The 12,812-nt window shown below is 40.4% G+C and overlaps 2 protein-coding genes across 8 annotated transcripts in view; both read left to right on the top strand.

Moving 5' to 3' along the window:
• Positions 1–380: 380 nt before the first annotated feature.
• LOC104609355 (protein Brevis radix-like 4) lies at positions 381–6,668 on the top strand. Of its 6 annotated transcripts, none has more exons than XR_737251.3 (8): positions 381–733; positions 848–988; positions 1,392–1,481; positions 1,555–1,952; positions 4,215–4,350; positions 4,630–5,024; positions 5,713–5,959; positions 6,087–6,217. XR_737251.3 is itself a non-coding variant. In XM_088889173.1 (8 exons), the coding sequence occupies exons 2-7, from the start codon at positions 899–901 to the stop codon at positions 6,163–6,165; spliced, it is 1,188 nt and encodes a 395-aa protein (XP_088745299.1). In that variant the 5' UTR covers positions 383–733; positions 848–898; the 3' UTR covers positions 6,166–6,212; positions 6,328–6,668. The 6 variants fall into 6 exon arrangements, 5 of the variants coding, with proteins under 5 accessions (XP_088745299.1, XP_010273950.1, XP_088745301.1 ...); XM_088889173.1 differs by lacking the exon at positions 5,713–5,959 and adding an exon at positions 6,328–6,668 and having other exon boundaries at positions 383–733; positions 6,087–6,212; XM_010275648.3 differs by lacking the exon at positions 5,713–5,959 and adding an exon at positions 6,328–6,668 and having other exon boundaries at positions 385–733; positions 1,570–1,952; positions 6,087–6,212.
• Positions 6,669–10,184: 3,516 nt separating this feature from the next.
• Positions 10,185–12,812, top strand: part of LOC104609354 (uncharacterized) — a 27,991-nt gene continuing 25,363 nt past the window's right edge. The window contains exon 1 of one of the 2 annotated variants that reach the window (XM_010275645.3): positions 10,185–10,668. In XM_010275645.3, coding sequence (XP_010273947.1) covers positions 10,494–10,668 — 175 coding nt within the window. In that variant the 5' untranslated portion in view covers positions 10,185–10,493. The remainder of the gene's footprint in view (positions 10,669–12,812) is intronic. The other variant, XM_010275646.3, reaches the window with a different exon arrangement.

The raw sequence follows: 12,812 nt of genomic DNA, 5'->3' as shown, positions 1-12,812 counted from the left end.
AGACTAAATAGAAAAAAATTAAAGAGCATAAATAATCTTAATTAGACTTGACAATCAGGTCAACGGATTGACCCTTAACCCAGTTTTATTGGGTCGAATCATTTTTACATTCGGATTGCTAAATATGAGACTCTAACCCTATTTTTTCGGATTGGATTGAGTCGAGTTCGCGGGTTGGATCAACTTTTTGCCGAGTCTACATAATTTTGGGAGGGAATGGGTACGTTTTTTGTTGGAAGGTGACGGTGATCTCAACTCGTCATCGGCGAGGTCAGGGTGTTGATGGGTATGTTAAAAGTAATGAATGTACTTCACCATCCTTTTCCTTCAGCTTTTTTTATTTATTCAAACCTCGTCCTAGTCAAGGAAAAACTAGCACTCGCGCTCAGCTCAAAAAAGAGAAAAGATAGGGATAGCGGAGATGCAGTTTGTACAAATATAGCCGGTTGCATCCGGTAGCAGGTAAACAAGGCCACAAAGAGAACCAAGTTGCAGTAATAACTCAGTTCAGACTTCAGACTCAGAGAGAGTATTTCTCTCAGAGCCTCCGCTCCGTCTGGTCTTAAGTGATAGCTGGCCGTTTTTTCGTCAGACAGAGAGAAAGAAAGGTATGAAGAGGGGTGGCGGAGGCTCTGAGATAGCGGAGGCATCAAAGTCGTTTCTAGTTCCGTCCTTTTCACGAATTGCAGAAATCAAAGTCCTATTTCCGCCATTAGAGCTCTGAATATTCTGGGTCTATCTTTTTTTCTCAGACTTTTTTTCATGTGTTTTGCTCTCAAATTCTCCAGGCTTCTCTTCACGTTCAATTATTTTTTAAAATCTCCAATTCCTTTTTTCTGATTTGCAGGCGGGAACATCTGAACGCGTAGCTTATGGAGGTATTAAAGAGTATGCACGAATGGTAGTGTATTACCACTCGACCTTTGAAACTGAAAGGACTGAATCTTGGATTTGGAGGGTTTGGTTTGCAGATATAACGATCGCACAGGTTGTTGTCAAATGCCCTTCTGCAGCTGTTAACTGATTCTGGTTTTCTTCTTACCCAATCTTCGATCGATCCCTCTCCACATTTCCTTGATTTCCCGCGAGTTTTGGACCTTTGGCTTTTTGAAACATGCCGGTTTTTCATTTTGGCCTTTAAACCGAGTGGACTGAGCTTCGGAGTAAGGACTAGCCGCGCAAGCAAGGACAAAAGAGTCAGAGACCTTCAACGTTTTGTTTCCTTATGCAGCAATTGCATTGTTGCTTCATGTTCGAAATTAAATTCTGAATCAGATTCGGTTATTACAGAAATTTCGATCTCTTGCTTATATCCTGTCTAACGGCAAAGATCCGATTGATAACAATCGTTGAGACCCAAAATGCTGACGTGCATCGCTTGTTCGAAGCAGCTCGGCGGTGGATCGCTTCACGAACCAGAAGACGAGGACACCACCGGCACGCCGAGCACTAAGCAAGCCATTAAAGCTCTCACCGCCCAGGTAAAGCAAGCTAGGGTTTCTTTTCTAGACTTCTATCATAATATATTCCAACTGGACTTAGGGTTTGTAACAGACGGAAACTTTTCAGATCAAGGACATGGCTTTGAAGGCCTCGGGAGCTTATCGACATTGCAAGCCATGTTCAGGATCGTCGGGAAATCATCACCACCAGAACTACGCTGAGTCCGACGCGGCCTCGGTATCGGAGAGATTTCACTGCTCGTACCGTCGGACGGGAACTTTTAGCTCGAGCTCAACGCCGAGAATATGGGGGAAAGAGATGGAAAACAGATTAAAAGGGCTTTCAAGTGGCGAAGGGACCCCGCCATCAATGAGCGGCCGAACTGAATCAGTTATTTTCATGGAGGAAGAAGAGCCCAAGGAGTGGGTGGCACAGGTTGAGCCCGGTGTTCTCATTACCTTCCTTTCGCTGCCTCAGGGAGGTAACGATCTCAAGAGAATCCGGTTCAGGTAATTCTGCCTTCTTCCAAGATCACAATGCAGACAGTTGTGATTATGTTATAACCATTTTGTTATTTTGTCGCTGTTGGATTCGAAATTTCGAATTATATAGCGATGTAATTCATTGCCACTTTTTTGTTGCTTCAAATTTTAAATCAAGTTATTCTTTTTTGGTGATAAATTTAAATTAGCTTGGTTAAATGTCGTTCGGAACTTAAAATTTAACACAGTTAAAATTCCAGATTGGTTCTTAAAACATTACCCAGTTTTTCTCCCCACCCACCCCCTAAGAAGAAAAGAAAATGAAAGAAAACGAAAATCCTTACCCAGTTCAAATTCTAGATTGGTTCTTCAAATCTTACCCAGTTTTTGCTACCCCCCGAAAAAAAAAAAAAAAGAAAAAAGAAAAACCTTACCGAGTTCAAATTCCAGTTTGGTTCTTCAAACCGATATACATCCGTATATAATCTGCAAGTTTCTGTCTCACACAATTCAGGGTTGGACAGGATCGAGCGTTGTTAGACGGGGTATGAGTATGCCATGTCTGGGGCACATCTGGGTACTCGGAGTGAAGGCAGCCATTCAATGGGTTCCACCCAGGAGCCCCTTGGACGGAAATCGGCGTGCCTGACACTAGTGACTGTCCAATATGTGGGTCGTAAAAACTTGTCTGTTTGGTAGAGCTGTATGTATGATTTTATGGCTTTTATCTTGGGCTATGGTCCTTAGAACAAGATCTGCGCCATATTTTATGGAGACAATAACGAAGAATCTAGTTTAAGCTTTGCAGACACTTCAATGACAAAATTAACCTTACCTTTACGAATGATTTCCAAATTCCAATTGACGGGGGCAAAATCTGTTTTTTGTTCTCAAAAAATCAAGGGTCTGATTTTTATTGTGTTTGCTTGGTGGAGGGGTGATTCAAATTCAAATCAATATCTTACGTGGAGAGTGGGGCAATCGTGTTGGAACTTTTCTCAAGACTCTTGTCGTTTATAACACTGTACTACTGTTTGATTTAGAATGCCAGTACTGTACTACTGTAGCATTTGCATTATAGCATAGAGCGGCTAGAGCCATAGATTGTTTTGCTTTCATTTTTCTTCTTCAAGTTACTGAGTTTGTCATTTTGTACATGTTGTCCCTTGTCTGCAAAGGTTGAAAGAAACCCACATAATCTCATGTCCCACTAAACTCCATGAAACGACAAGAATAGGCACCTAAAATAGAAACAAACAAGTTTTTTAACTGTGTAACTTCAACTTAAAAAAAAAATCAACTTTTTTCTGCATCATGGGACCGGGGAGAAGAGGAGGAAGGCTAGCGATGTAACCTAATCACCTAAATGCATGTTATCGTTGGCCTAAAACTTGATTATGATGTTGGTTTTACATCATTCAGCAGCCCTCTGATGTTACCTTTTTCCCTCTGCAAACAACCGAGGATTTCTTTAGTTGCTACTTGCCAGGAAAGCAAATGCCCTCTGAAAATTGCAGCTGTTCAGGAAAAAAAGAACAAAAAGGGGCAATCCATGTGTCCATTAGGTGGCACCTAAGCACTTCATCAACCCTGGTTTTTTCCTCTGATAAGTAACCCTGATTTATAGGTTGTGAGTCAGAAGGACCTGCAAGGTTCATATATGAACATAATGTAACTAATTCAATACGCTCTCTCCCACACAGCTAACTCTATGAAGATCAGGTGTAATGCCAATTTACTTGGCAGTCAAGCAAGTGTAGTGGTACACACAGGAGAGATTTTGATACTTCATGGACATTTGGCCATTGCTTTCCTATGCAGTTCACTTGAGGCATACCCAAGGATAATAATTTTCTCTGGGATTGGGTTTTATTAGGCACTACAAGTTATGCTTGTGACAATTTTGTGCTTTATCTTGTATCTTGCATGGTTTTTTTAGAAAGGTAATGTATTAATTATTTTGTGTCTGGGAAAGAACAGATGTACACAGCCCTACCCCTGCACATACAGAGAGGCTGTTTCCAAGACTTGAACCCTGGTCACCCAGGTCGCAATGGAGCAACACAACTGTTGTGCCAAGGCATAAAATTGTAATGCTCGTTTTACTATCTGTACAGTGGACATTTAATTTACTTAAATTACTTAAATATCAGGTTTAAATATAGTTGGCAAAATATATGAGTATGCCACTTTTCTCCACTTGTTGAGTATCAGCTTGACACTTAAATTTCAGTGTACACATTGCCAGAATATCCATTTTATTTTATTTTCCTTTTGTTGTTTTACTAGTCGAGAGATGTTCAACAAATGGCAAGCTCAGAGGTGGTGGGCTGAAAACTACGACAAGGTCATGGAACTCTACAATGTTCAGAGGTTTAACCGTCAAGCTGTCCCACTTCCTACACCCCCTAGATCTGAAGATGAGGTGAGCTTCCACATTGTCTTGGTTAGAGAAATCATATTTGAAAAATAGGTTTGGAGCAATTGAACATGCTCCAACCATCAACAGTGTGGATTTCTATCACTATCCAAATTTTCATCAAAATTATTGTGGCATCACCTGGCCCAACTCCAATTGATCCAACATCAATTGAAAGATTCACTTATAATCATACCCATGAGCTATAGATTTTGCATTTTTCATTGGAAGTCTTGTTCTGATTTGTTACATTTGAAATTCAAAATGCCTTTATCCCCTATTCAGGGTTCAAAAATTGGATCTGCTGAGGACAGCCCGGTTACGCCACCATTAAGTAAAGAACGCTTACCCCGCAATTTCCACCGGCCCGTAGGAATGGGGTACTCATCTTCAGATTCACTTGAGCACCACCCAATGCAGATCCGCCATTACTACGACTCTGGTGGTCTCACATCAACACCAAAACTTTCAAGCATCAGTGGAGCCAAGACTGAAACATCATCAATGGATGCTTCTGCAAGGTCAAGTTTGTCAAGGGAAGGGGATCGCTCTGGAGAGCTCTCTGTTAGTAATGCTAGTGATCAGGAGACTGAATGGGTTGAACAGGATGAACCTGGTGTCTACATTACCATCAGAGCACTGCCCGGTGGCACCAGGGAGCTGAGGCGTGTCAGGTTCAGGTGAGTGATTTCTTATATCCTTAATAGCTTAGTTATATCTTAAATGGTGCACAATGCCTGCCTAAATGGCTCCATGAATATGACATTAATGCCCATCCCTTTTTGATGCGTCTCACATCCGAGATTGCTTTGTAGATGCTCTTAGGTTCACTTAAAAGCTATTTCTATTACATGAGCTTCACACAGCACCTTGTTTGTTCTATCACGTAGATCTCTGTAGTTAGTAGTTGAGATTCTTAGGATGCTCAAGCATTTCATATATATATAGTTAAATAAATTGTGCCAGGTTGGGCGTCTCAGTTCAGTGAGTCCCATTTTGGCCTAATTCCTGTAATTTGACCCTGTTAGTATATAGCTACCAGCTTTTATGGGACTATGGGTAGCACTAGCACCAGCTCCTGGGGTTGAGGCGTTGTTGTGATTTTGCCCCTGCGTAAGCTTTTAATCTTCTCAGCATCATACTGTTTTATGTTTCTGTTGCAATAGCTCTGCCTAGCATATATGGGTTTCCATCGATAAAATCTAACCTTTAACCTTTGTAATTGGCTTTGACCCAAACTCAAATGCTGTGTGCATTCAAATGCATAGGCCCCGTAGCTGCAGAAAGTGGGGTCGACAGTTGGGAAAAGTGAATATCATTGGGTCACTTGATCGTACTTGTTAACTAATTAGGTTTTCCAATATGCAGTTCTTGGAAGACATGAGGCCTTCTGACTGTTAGCTAGTGGTGGTCTTTTTTCACTTCAACCCCTTGCGTATTTAAGAAAAACGAATCATGGGGGTGCCGAAACTTTTAACTGTGCCGTGGTAGATGTTTGACCTTTAAATGTCTAGCCTATCCATGAGCCGTTTTTCTCGGTCGCTGTGATTCCTGCCTCATCACCAACCGGGTCTCAGACTCTCTCAATTCCAACGAATAAATAATGATATCCACGGTAAAAGACGATATAATATAAATATGATAAGCACCAGTCAATTAATTGTGATTTGTAAGTGAAAGTTCAATTGTTTATTCGGATTTAGCTTTACGAATCCATAACTCGTTTATATTTTGTGGTACAGCCGAGAAAGGTTCGGGGAAATGCACGCAAGGTTGTGGTGGGAAGAGAACCGAGCCAGAATACATGAACAGTACTTGTAATTTGAGGAAAACTAGGTGCAGTGGACCGGCCGGTGGTGGCGGTGGAGGTGGGTGGGGGGGGGGGGGGGGAGATATTGGCACCTGGATGGGGTAGGGGTCTCTGGGGTCTCTCCTTTATTATTTTTAAAGAAAAGTAACGTGGTGTTGACTAACATGTACCAGGGTCCAGGGCACCAACAATGACAACATTGCTCTGTGCATCCTCGAAAGACGAAAGGAGGGCGTCGGCATCTATGGTTTGCTTCACTCTCTTCGTAGTTCCACAATTTCACGTGGATATTTTTTTTTCCTTGTTCGTTGTACTTCCTTTTAACTTTGGAATTTTCTTGTGAGTGGAGTGGAGCAACAATTTGGCACTTAGAGTTGATCACCGTAATTATTGATAAGATTGGGGTGGGGAGAGGTTGGATATGGCAGGAGAAGAGATTAAACAAATGTTAATAACAACAAATAACAATTTCAGTTGTAATATCATATATACCTTGGATTCTCTATTTCTCTTACTTTCGCTCCTACCTATGGACTTGTCTCTTTGACGTCGTCTTCACTCTTCACTTTTGTGATTGTCATCGCTTGAGATTTTTTTGAGAAATAATGTCAATTTATTGGGCTCGAGGAAATTTTGCAGTGGCAAGGAACTTACAAGTGAATGGAATACTATGCAACGATATGACATTTAGGGACTGATGCGATGCCATATAATTCGACTGAGATTAAATGGCAGTAGTTGGTCAAAAACGATGGCTTGCCAATTGGTATGTTTACCGGACGTGAAGGAGCTTGAAGGTCGTTGGGGTTCGTATGCTGCCGACTGCGTGCCTTTCTTTGAGGTGATTTCGTTTGTGCAATGGCCCTTTGCAGTTTGCATTTTGCAACGCTTGGTCGACTTGGGCGAGTTGGGGGGTTAAGGGGAAGGGGAATTGGCTACCCCCGGTGGTGTAGTCCCACCACCCACCCAATTCATGAATTTGGTAAGTGAGATAGAAATAGAATGTCCTATGCAAACAAGCACTATGATTAGAGGTTCAACACATATCGGCCTATGTATCCGGGACCTCTCTGATACGCCTCTATAGTGGATGTACCGGAGGTTTGACTGTTTCAGGAGGTGGAGGAACTCTAAACTGGCCCCCTGAACTGGTTTTGAAAAAAAATAATAATAATAAAAAAAAGGCATCGATATCGCCCAGTACGCCCAGGTATCGATTGAACCTACTATGATTATAGGTCGGGCTGAGGATTCCATGGGATATCTACCATTATATGCTTATTGTGTTATAGACTCCCCAATGCTAGCAACTCCCACAATCCATGATTCTCTCAACCGACAAGAGACAATCCCCCTCAACATGGGCCCACTTCACTACAAAATTTCCCAATATTTGTAAAAGCGAGTAGGGTGGGGAACGTTTCTACTCGAAAAAATAAAATAATGGGATGTCAAGTGGGATAAAACTATATGTGAATGGCAAATGCAAATCTAATTTCTCTTTTCTGAGTCTCGTTAATAGGATGTTAAGTGGGATAAAACTTTGGCTGTAATATCCTATGCAGATGGGAGCCTTGTTGGGCTTGGTCGGACTTGGATGTGCGACTTGGGAGGGCCCAACTTGAATTTTTGGGCTGCAAGCTGGGTCTAGGCCATAAAACTCATCTCTAAGCCTGAAGTTGAGTTGGGTTTGGGTTGAGACCTTAGTGGCCCAAGCCCACTTGACAACCCAAGCCTGCCTGAAATTTTACATAAATTTAAGTATTATATTTACATTGTTTTCATCCAATAAACAAAAAAGAAAAAAAGAAAAGGATGACATGAGAGAAGAAAATAAGTGTTTAGGGAACCAAAAGAATAGGCTGGTAGCGCCCTTTCTTTTATTTATAGGGTGATAAAAAAATAAAAATGATAAATTACAATATGGCCCTTGATGGCACATTAATGAAAAACAAATAAAAGAAAATGTTGACAACACAGTAATAGTAAGAAACTAACAACGAACTAATGGTGACTAAACACTCCCCCTCAAGTTGGGTTGTATGTATCAATCATACTAATCGTATTCAACTTGTCACATAGCATGTTGTGTTGCAAACATGGAAGTACTTTGGTGAGAATATTAGCAAGTTGCTCTTTGTATTAATATAAGGAGTACAGAGTTCACTCCTATCACGCTTTTCTCTTATGAAAAAACTTGTATACCTCAATGGAGGGACATATGGTTTTCAACATTAAACCTAAGCTACCCTAATAAATTTTCAACCAAAATACTTCATCAATCTTCTGTAATAACTCTATGCTCAATCACAATACTTGACCTTGCAACCACACTTTATTTCTTACCTCTCCATGTCACTAGATTTTCATTGGTCGATATTCTATCATTTACAACATTCACCTGGTCCACATATGTATACACTTCCACTTTCAGATGGTTATGTTTATTGAATAGCAAATCAACCCTTACAAATATCCTATGAATCCTCTCAACAGTCTTGAAGTGTGGTACTTTAAGGGACTACATGAATTGACTTTGAACCCTAATACCACAAACAATATTGATACGTGACATGGAAATATATAACAATCTTCTCTCTAACCTTTGGAATGGTTTTTCATTTTTTTTTTTAAGTTTTTTCCATCACAATCACCTAGTTTACGATTAACATTAATAGAAAATACCATCCCACTCTACACCCAACTTGTCAATGTCTTCCAATAGATCCACGATGCATTTCTTTTAAGAGATAAATATACTTTTTTAGTGGACAATTTTGATCCCAAGGAAATACTTTAGAGGCCTTGGATTGTTCACATAAAATTTGATGGTTAATATCTCTTTTGACCTGTATACCTATGATGATATCATCCACATATACTATTAACATTGCAACATGCCCTCAACACCTCTTAACAAAGAAAGTTATGAATCTAGCATTACATGAACCATACTTGTTGAGCGGCCATATAAAACTTACTAAACAATGTTCTGGGAAGTTGTTTTAAGCCATAAAAGGACTTCCTCAACCTATACACTTTATTTTCATGAATTTATGAAAAAAAAAAACAATGGTACACATATAGGGTCGGGTTGATAAACTTGGCCTTAACCTCAAATTGGACCAGGCCCACACCCAAGCCCAAAGTTTGCACCCATAGGGCCATTGGGTTGGGTATGGCCCATATCATATGGGTTGACCTTCAACCCAATCCAACTAACTTGAGTTGCATCCCTTTAACACGAATCACACAATACATTAACCCATTAAGGCATTCAGTTCCCTGTACATCAAAATATTAGAATTTAGATTAGTTGAACACTTTGGCTGTTTAGTGGACTGTGGAATCAATGATGAGGTTAACAGCCCGCTGATCAGCTAAAACCTTCAGTATCAAGTCTGGATCTGCTCCTCACACAGAGCGTGCCTCACACACAGACCTCATAGGATGTTTCTACCGCAGAACACGGGAATATTTCATATACTTTTATTTAAATCTATGGAGAGATGTTTCCAATATACGGTGCCGGTGGGATGTAACTGTGAGATCGGTGTGAGGCGCGCTTTGTCTGGAGCAGATTCCAACTCTTCGGTGTCAACTATCAACCCAACTCATTCAGTCCCTTACAACTCGTTGGAGACTTTTTATTAGCAAGCTGGCCCTTGTAAGGTACGTGGGGATGAGACCCGATCTCTTTCAGGTAAAAATCCTGCGCATATAATATCCAACCGAACATTACGGATATTTCTCGTACATGCATTTGGGAGATATTCATAAGGTACGGTTGGATATTTATGCTTCCAAGATGGGTCCACAGTTTTGATGGCCTTCAATGTTTCCGATGCATGATATGATGTACGTGTGAGGCGTGAATGAGGCGCCCTGTGTGAGGAGCAGAACCGGTCTCTAAATCATAAGTCGAGGCAACCCCATGTCAAACTCCATCCCTTGACTTATCTAACAGTGTAACTATGAGTGCAGTTAAATTGAAAGGGTATTTACGTAAACTAATGGAAAAAATAGAATTTTCGTAGCTCTTGGTAGTCTCCGGGTAAAATGTTTTCAAAACCCTCGCTCGCCAAACTATTTTGTTTCCCTCTCTCTTTCTCCCTCCCTCTCCCCCCCCACACACCCTCTGTTTCGGCTGTTGTCGCGGCCTTTTCTCGAGGGATGCCAAGCAGTGCGACCCCCTGCTTCGACTTCAAAGATCCATTCACCGTCTCTTCATGCTGTTAGCTTCGTCTTCAATAGCGGTTTGAGGGTTTGCTTTCTTCTGTTGTTTATTATTATATAATATCTTCCCCTGCATTTTTATCTCATCTTCATCCCAACGGAGATGGTCTCTGGATCGCGTCCTGACGGTGGTACTCAAATTCTACCTGCTCGTGTGCGGAAAACAATCCAATCGATAAAAGAAATCGTCGGGAACCACTCGGAGGCCGATATTTACGTCATGCTCAAGGAGACCAACATGGACCCTAATGAGACGGCCCAGAAATTGCTAAATCAAGGTTTGTTTGTATCCATTCTAAGCATCTCTCACTTCTTGGTTTTATTTTTGGTGGATTTTACATGGAACCACGTTTAGTTTGGGGGTTGTTAGCATTTTGAGTGAAATGGATTTGCTTGTTTCTTGCCTGTGTCGTCGAATCCGGTGGTTAAGTTTCATTTTTAACAAGAACTTAGCACTTTGGCGTTCGGTCTACCTTGTGGATGTTTAAGAACTTTCGCAACCATGCGAGGGTTTGCTTGGAACTTGGAAGCTTTGGTTAATGAACTCCAACTTGTGGGTTTTGGAAGATTACATTTCTCAATAACGATGTGTTCAAACTGGCATTTTTCCCATATCATATATTTTGCTCCGTTGCCAGCATTGTAACCACATTGGTTTGTGTCAGCATTATAATTGCACTGGGATTATGCTGTATTTAATTGTACTTGTACTACAGTATCGTTGTAATTAATTCGTTTCTAATATAGTTGTCGCCTTGAGCACTTTTGTTTGACCAGTTAGCACGGGCCATTTTTGTGACGTACCAAGTCAAAAGCCTGCACACGTTTATTTTCGTATAAATTAACCCTTTATGTTTTTTTTTTTTAAGGCTAAATTAACCCTTTGTGTTTTGTTTATATGAAATTGTATTTGATATGATTTGACTAATTTTGTTAATACCCCACTTACACCCATAAAGTTACCTGTGTGGTGTGCGTGTTCTATACCACAAAACCAGCATGTGATGTCATATGTTTACATTCAATAATCCACTCTTCTCATGACCCAAGATACCTGTGACCAACATCGGGTAATGGCCTTCTTTAGGAGCTATTCCTTGGCGGAATGGTGAATTTTCAGGGGCTGATAGGAGGTTTGAGTTTGAGAGTGGCCACTTTGTGCCAAAAATATGAAAGGTTAGGTATGTATTTTCACTTCATCCTCCCAAGGCCCCAGATAATCCAGACTAAAGTGGAGTATTTTAAAACAGCAATGGGGGTATCATTTGGAAATTGGAAGTCTGAAAAATTGCCACTTATTTCTGAAACTAACTAGATATGTGGTTATTCTTCTTTTAGTGTGTTAGGTTACACTTTGATAGGCCCAGTTATATGAGTTTCTGGTAATTTTCCCTCATTAATAAGTGATTGAATCACCTCTCATTACGCATCAGTTGTTCACATTATCACATAATCATTTCTTTATTCTTTTGGCTTTTAAAAACTTTCCCAAAGACAAGAATACCCATTATATCCATGTTCAAAGAGAAGAAACTACAATTAGCACTAGACCTGTTCATGGGCTGGGCTCGGGCTTGGCTTTTGTCAAAATTTCTAATGGGCCCGGCCCGAAGCCCGAGCCCAAACCCAAGATAGTGTAAAGTTGAGCCCAAAGTGTGGCCCGTGAACAGGTCTAATTAGCACTTTTTTCAACAACTCTGACATGATAATACAGTTATCTTCAGCGAGACTGTTCAGACAAATAAATTCTTATCACGGAAAAGTCTGTTCAGAATTCAGAGACATCGGACTTTGGAGTTTCAAATGTCACGTTGAACACTCAGTAGGAACTCTGGCATGCATTTGGATACTTATTTGCTTGCCATAAAAATTAGCTTTTTATTGTCATTTCCTATCAGAAAAATTTCCTGTTACAGGTCCAACTAGAAAGGTTACTGTCTATTCTTTCTTTTGAAAAAAAGTATTTACTGTCTCTGTTTTCAGCTTTGAACCTGATTTATTCACACGAAACAGTGAATTTCATTGCATTTTGGTTATGGTTTTCCTAGCTATCTCTCTGTGACTCCAAATTTGACTTTTCTTTTAGAATCTTTTGGACTCCAAAGACGCAAACTGCATTTCCAAATATACACCAGATTTTATCCCAGAAAGTTGTGTACAAACAGTTTTCCAGAGGACATAGCTTTTGATAGAATGCAATCCAAGATGAAATTCTCAAGGTCTCTGATATTGACATACTTTCATTAATAGACTGCAGAGAATTTTCTCTTTCCAATATCTTTAGTTATCTTCTGTTTTGACAACTCTTTTCTTTAGAAGGAAAAAATAGAACAGCCTTTTGCTTTTGAAGATTGTTTAAAAGTTACTAAATGTTACTATCGATTCTATACAATGAGTCCTTGTAGATAGATTGATTGAAGTG

The sequence above is a fragment of the Nelumbo nucifera genome, chromosome 6 (assembly GCF_055504915.1).
Source record: "Nelumbo nucifera cultivar China Antique chromosome 6, China Antique-T2T, whole genome shotgun sequence".
Classification (NCBI taxonomy): Eukaryota; Viridiplantae; Streptophyta; class Magnoliopsida; order Proteales; family Nelumbonaceae; genus Nelumbo; species Nelumbo nucifera.
This window is presented reverse-complemented; position numbering and strand designations above follow the sequence as displayed.

Bases quoted from the DNA above. Each gene is read 5' to 3' on its own strand.
- LOC104609355 (XM_088889173.1), top strand. From the start codon at position 899: ATGGTAGTGTATTACCACTCGACCTTTGAAACTGAAAGGACTGAATCT. The intron at 989-1,391 runs GTTGTTGTCAAA...TGTTCGAAGCAG, and splicing joins CAGATATAACGATCGCACAG to CTCGGCGGTGGATCGCTTCA. The intron at 4,351-4,629 runs GTGAGCTTCCAC...TCCCCTATTCAG, and splicing joins CCCCTAGATCTGAAGATGAG to GGTTCAAAAATTGGATCTGC.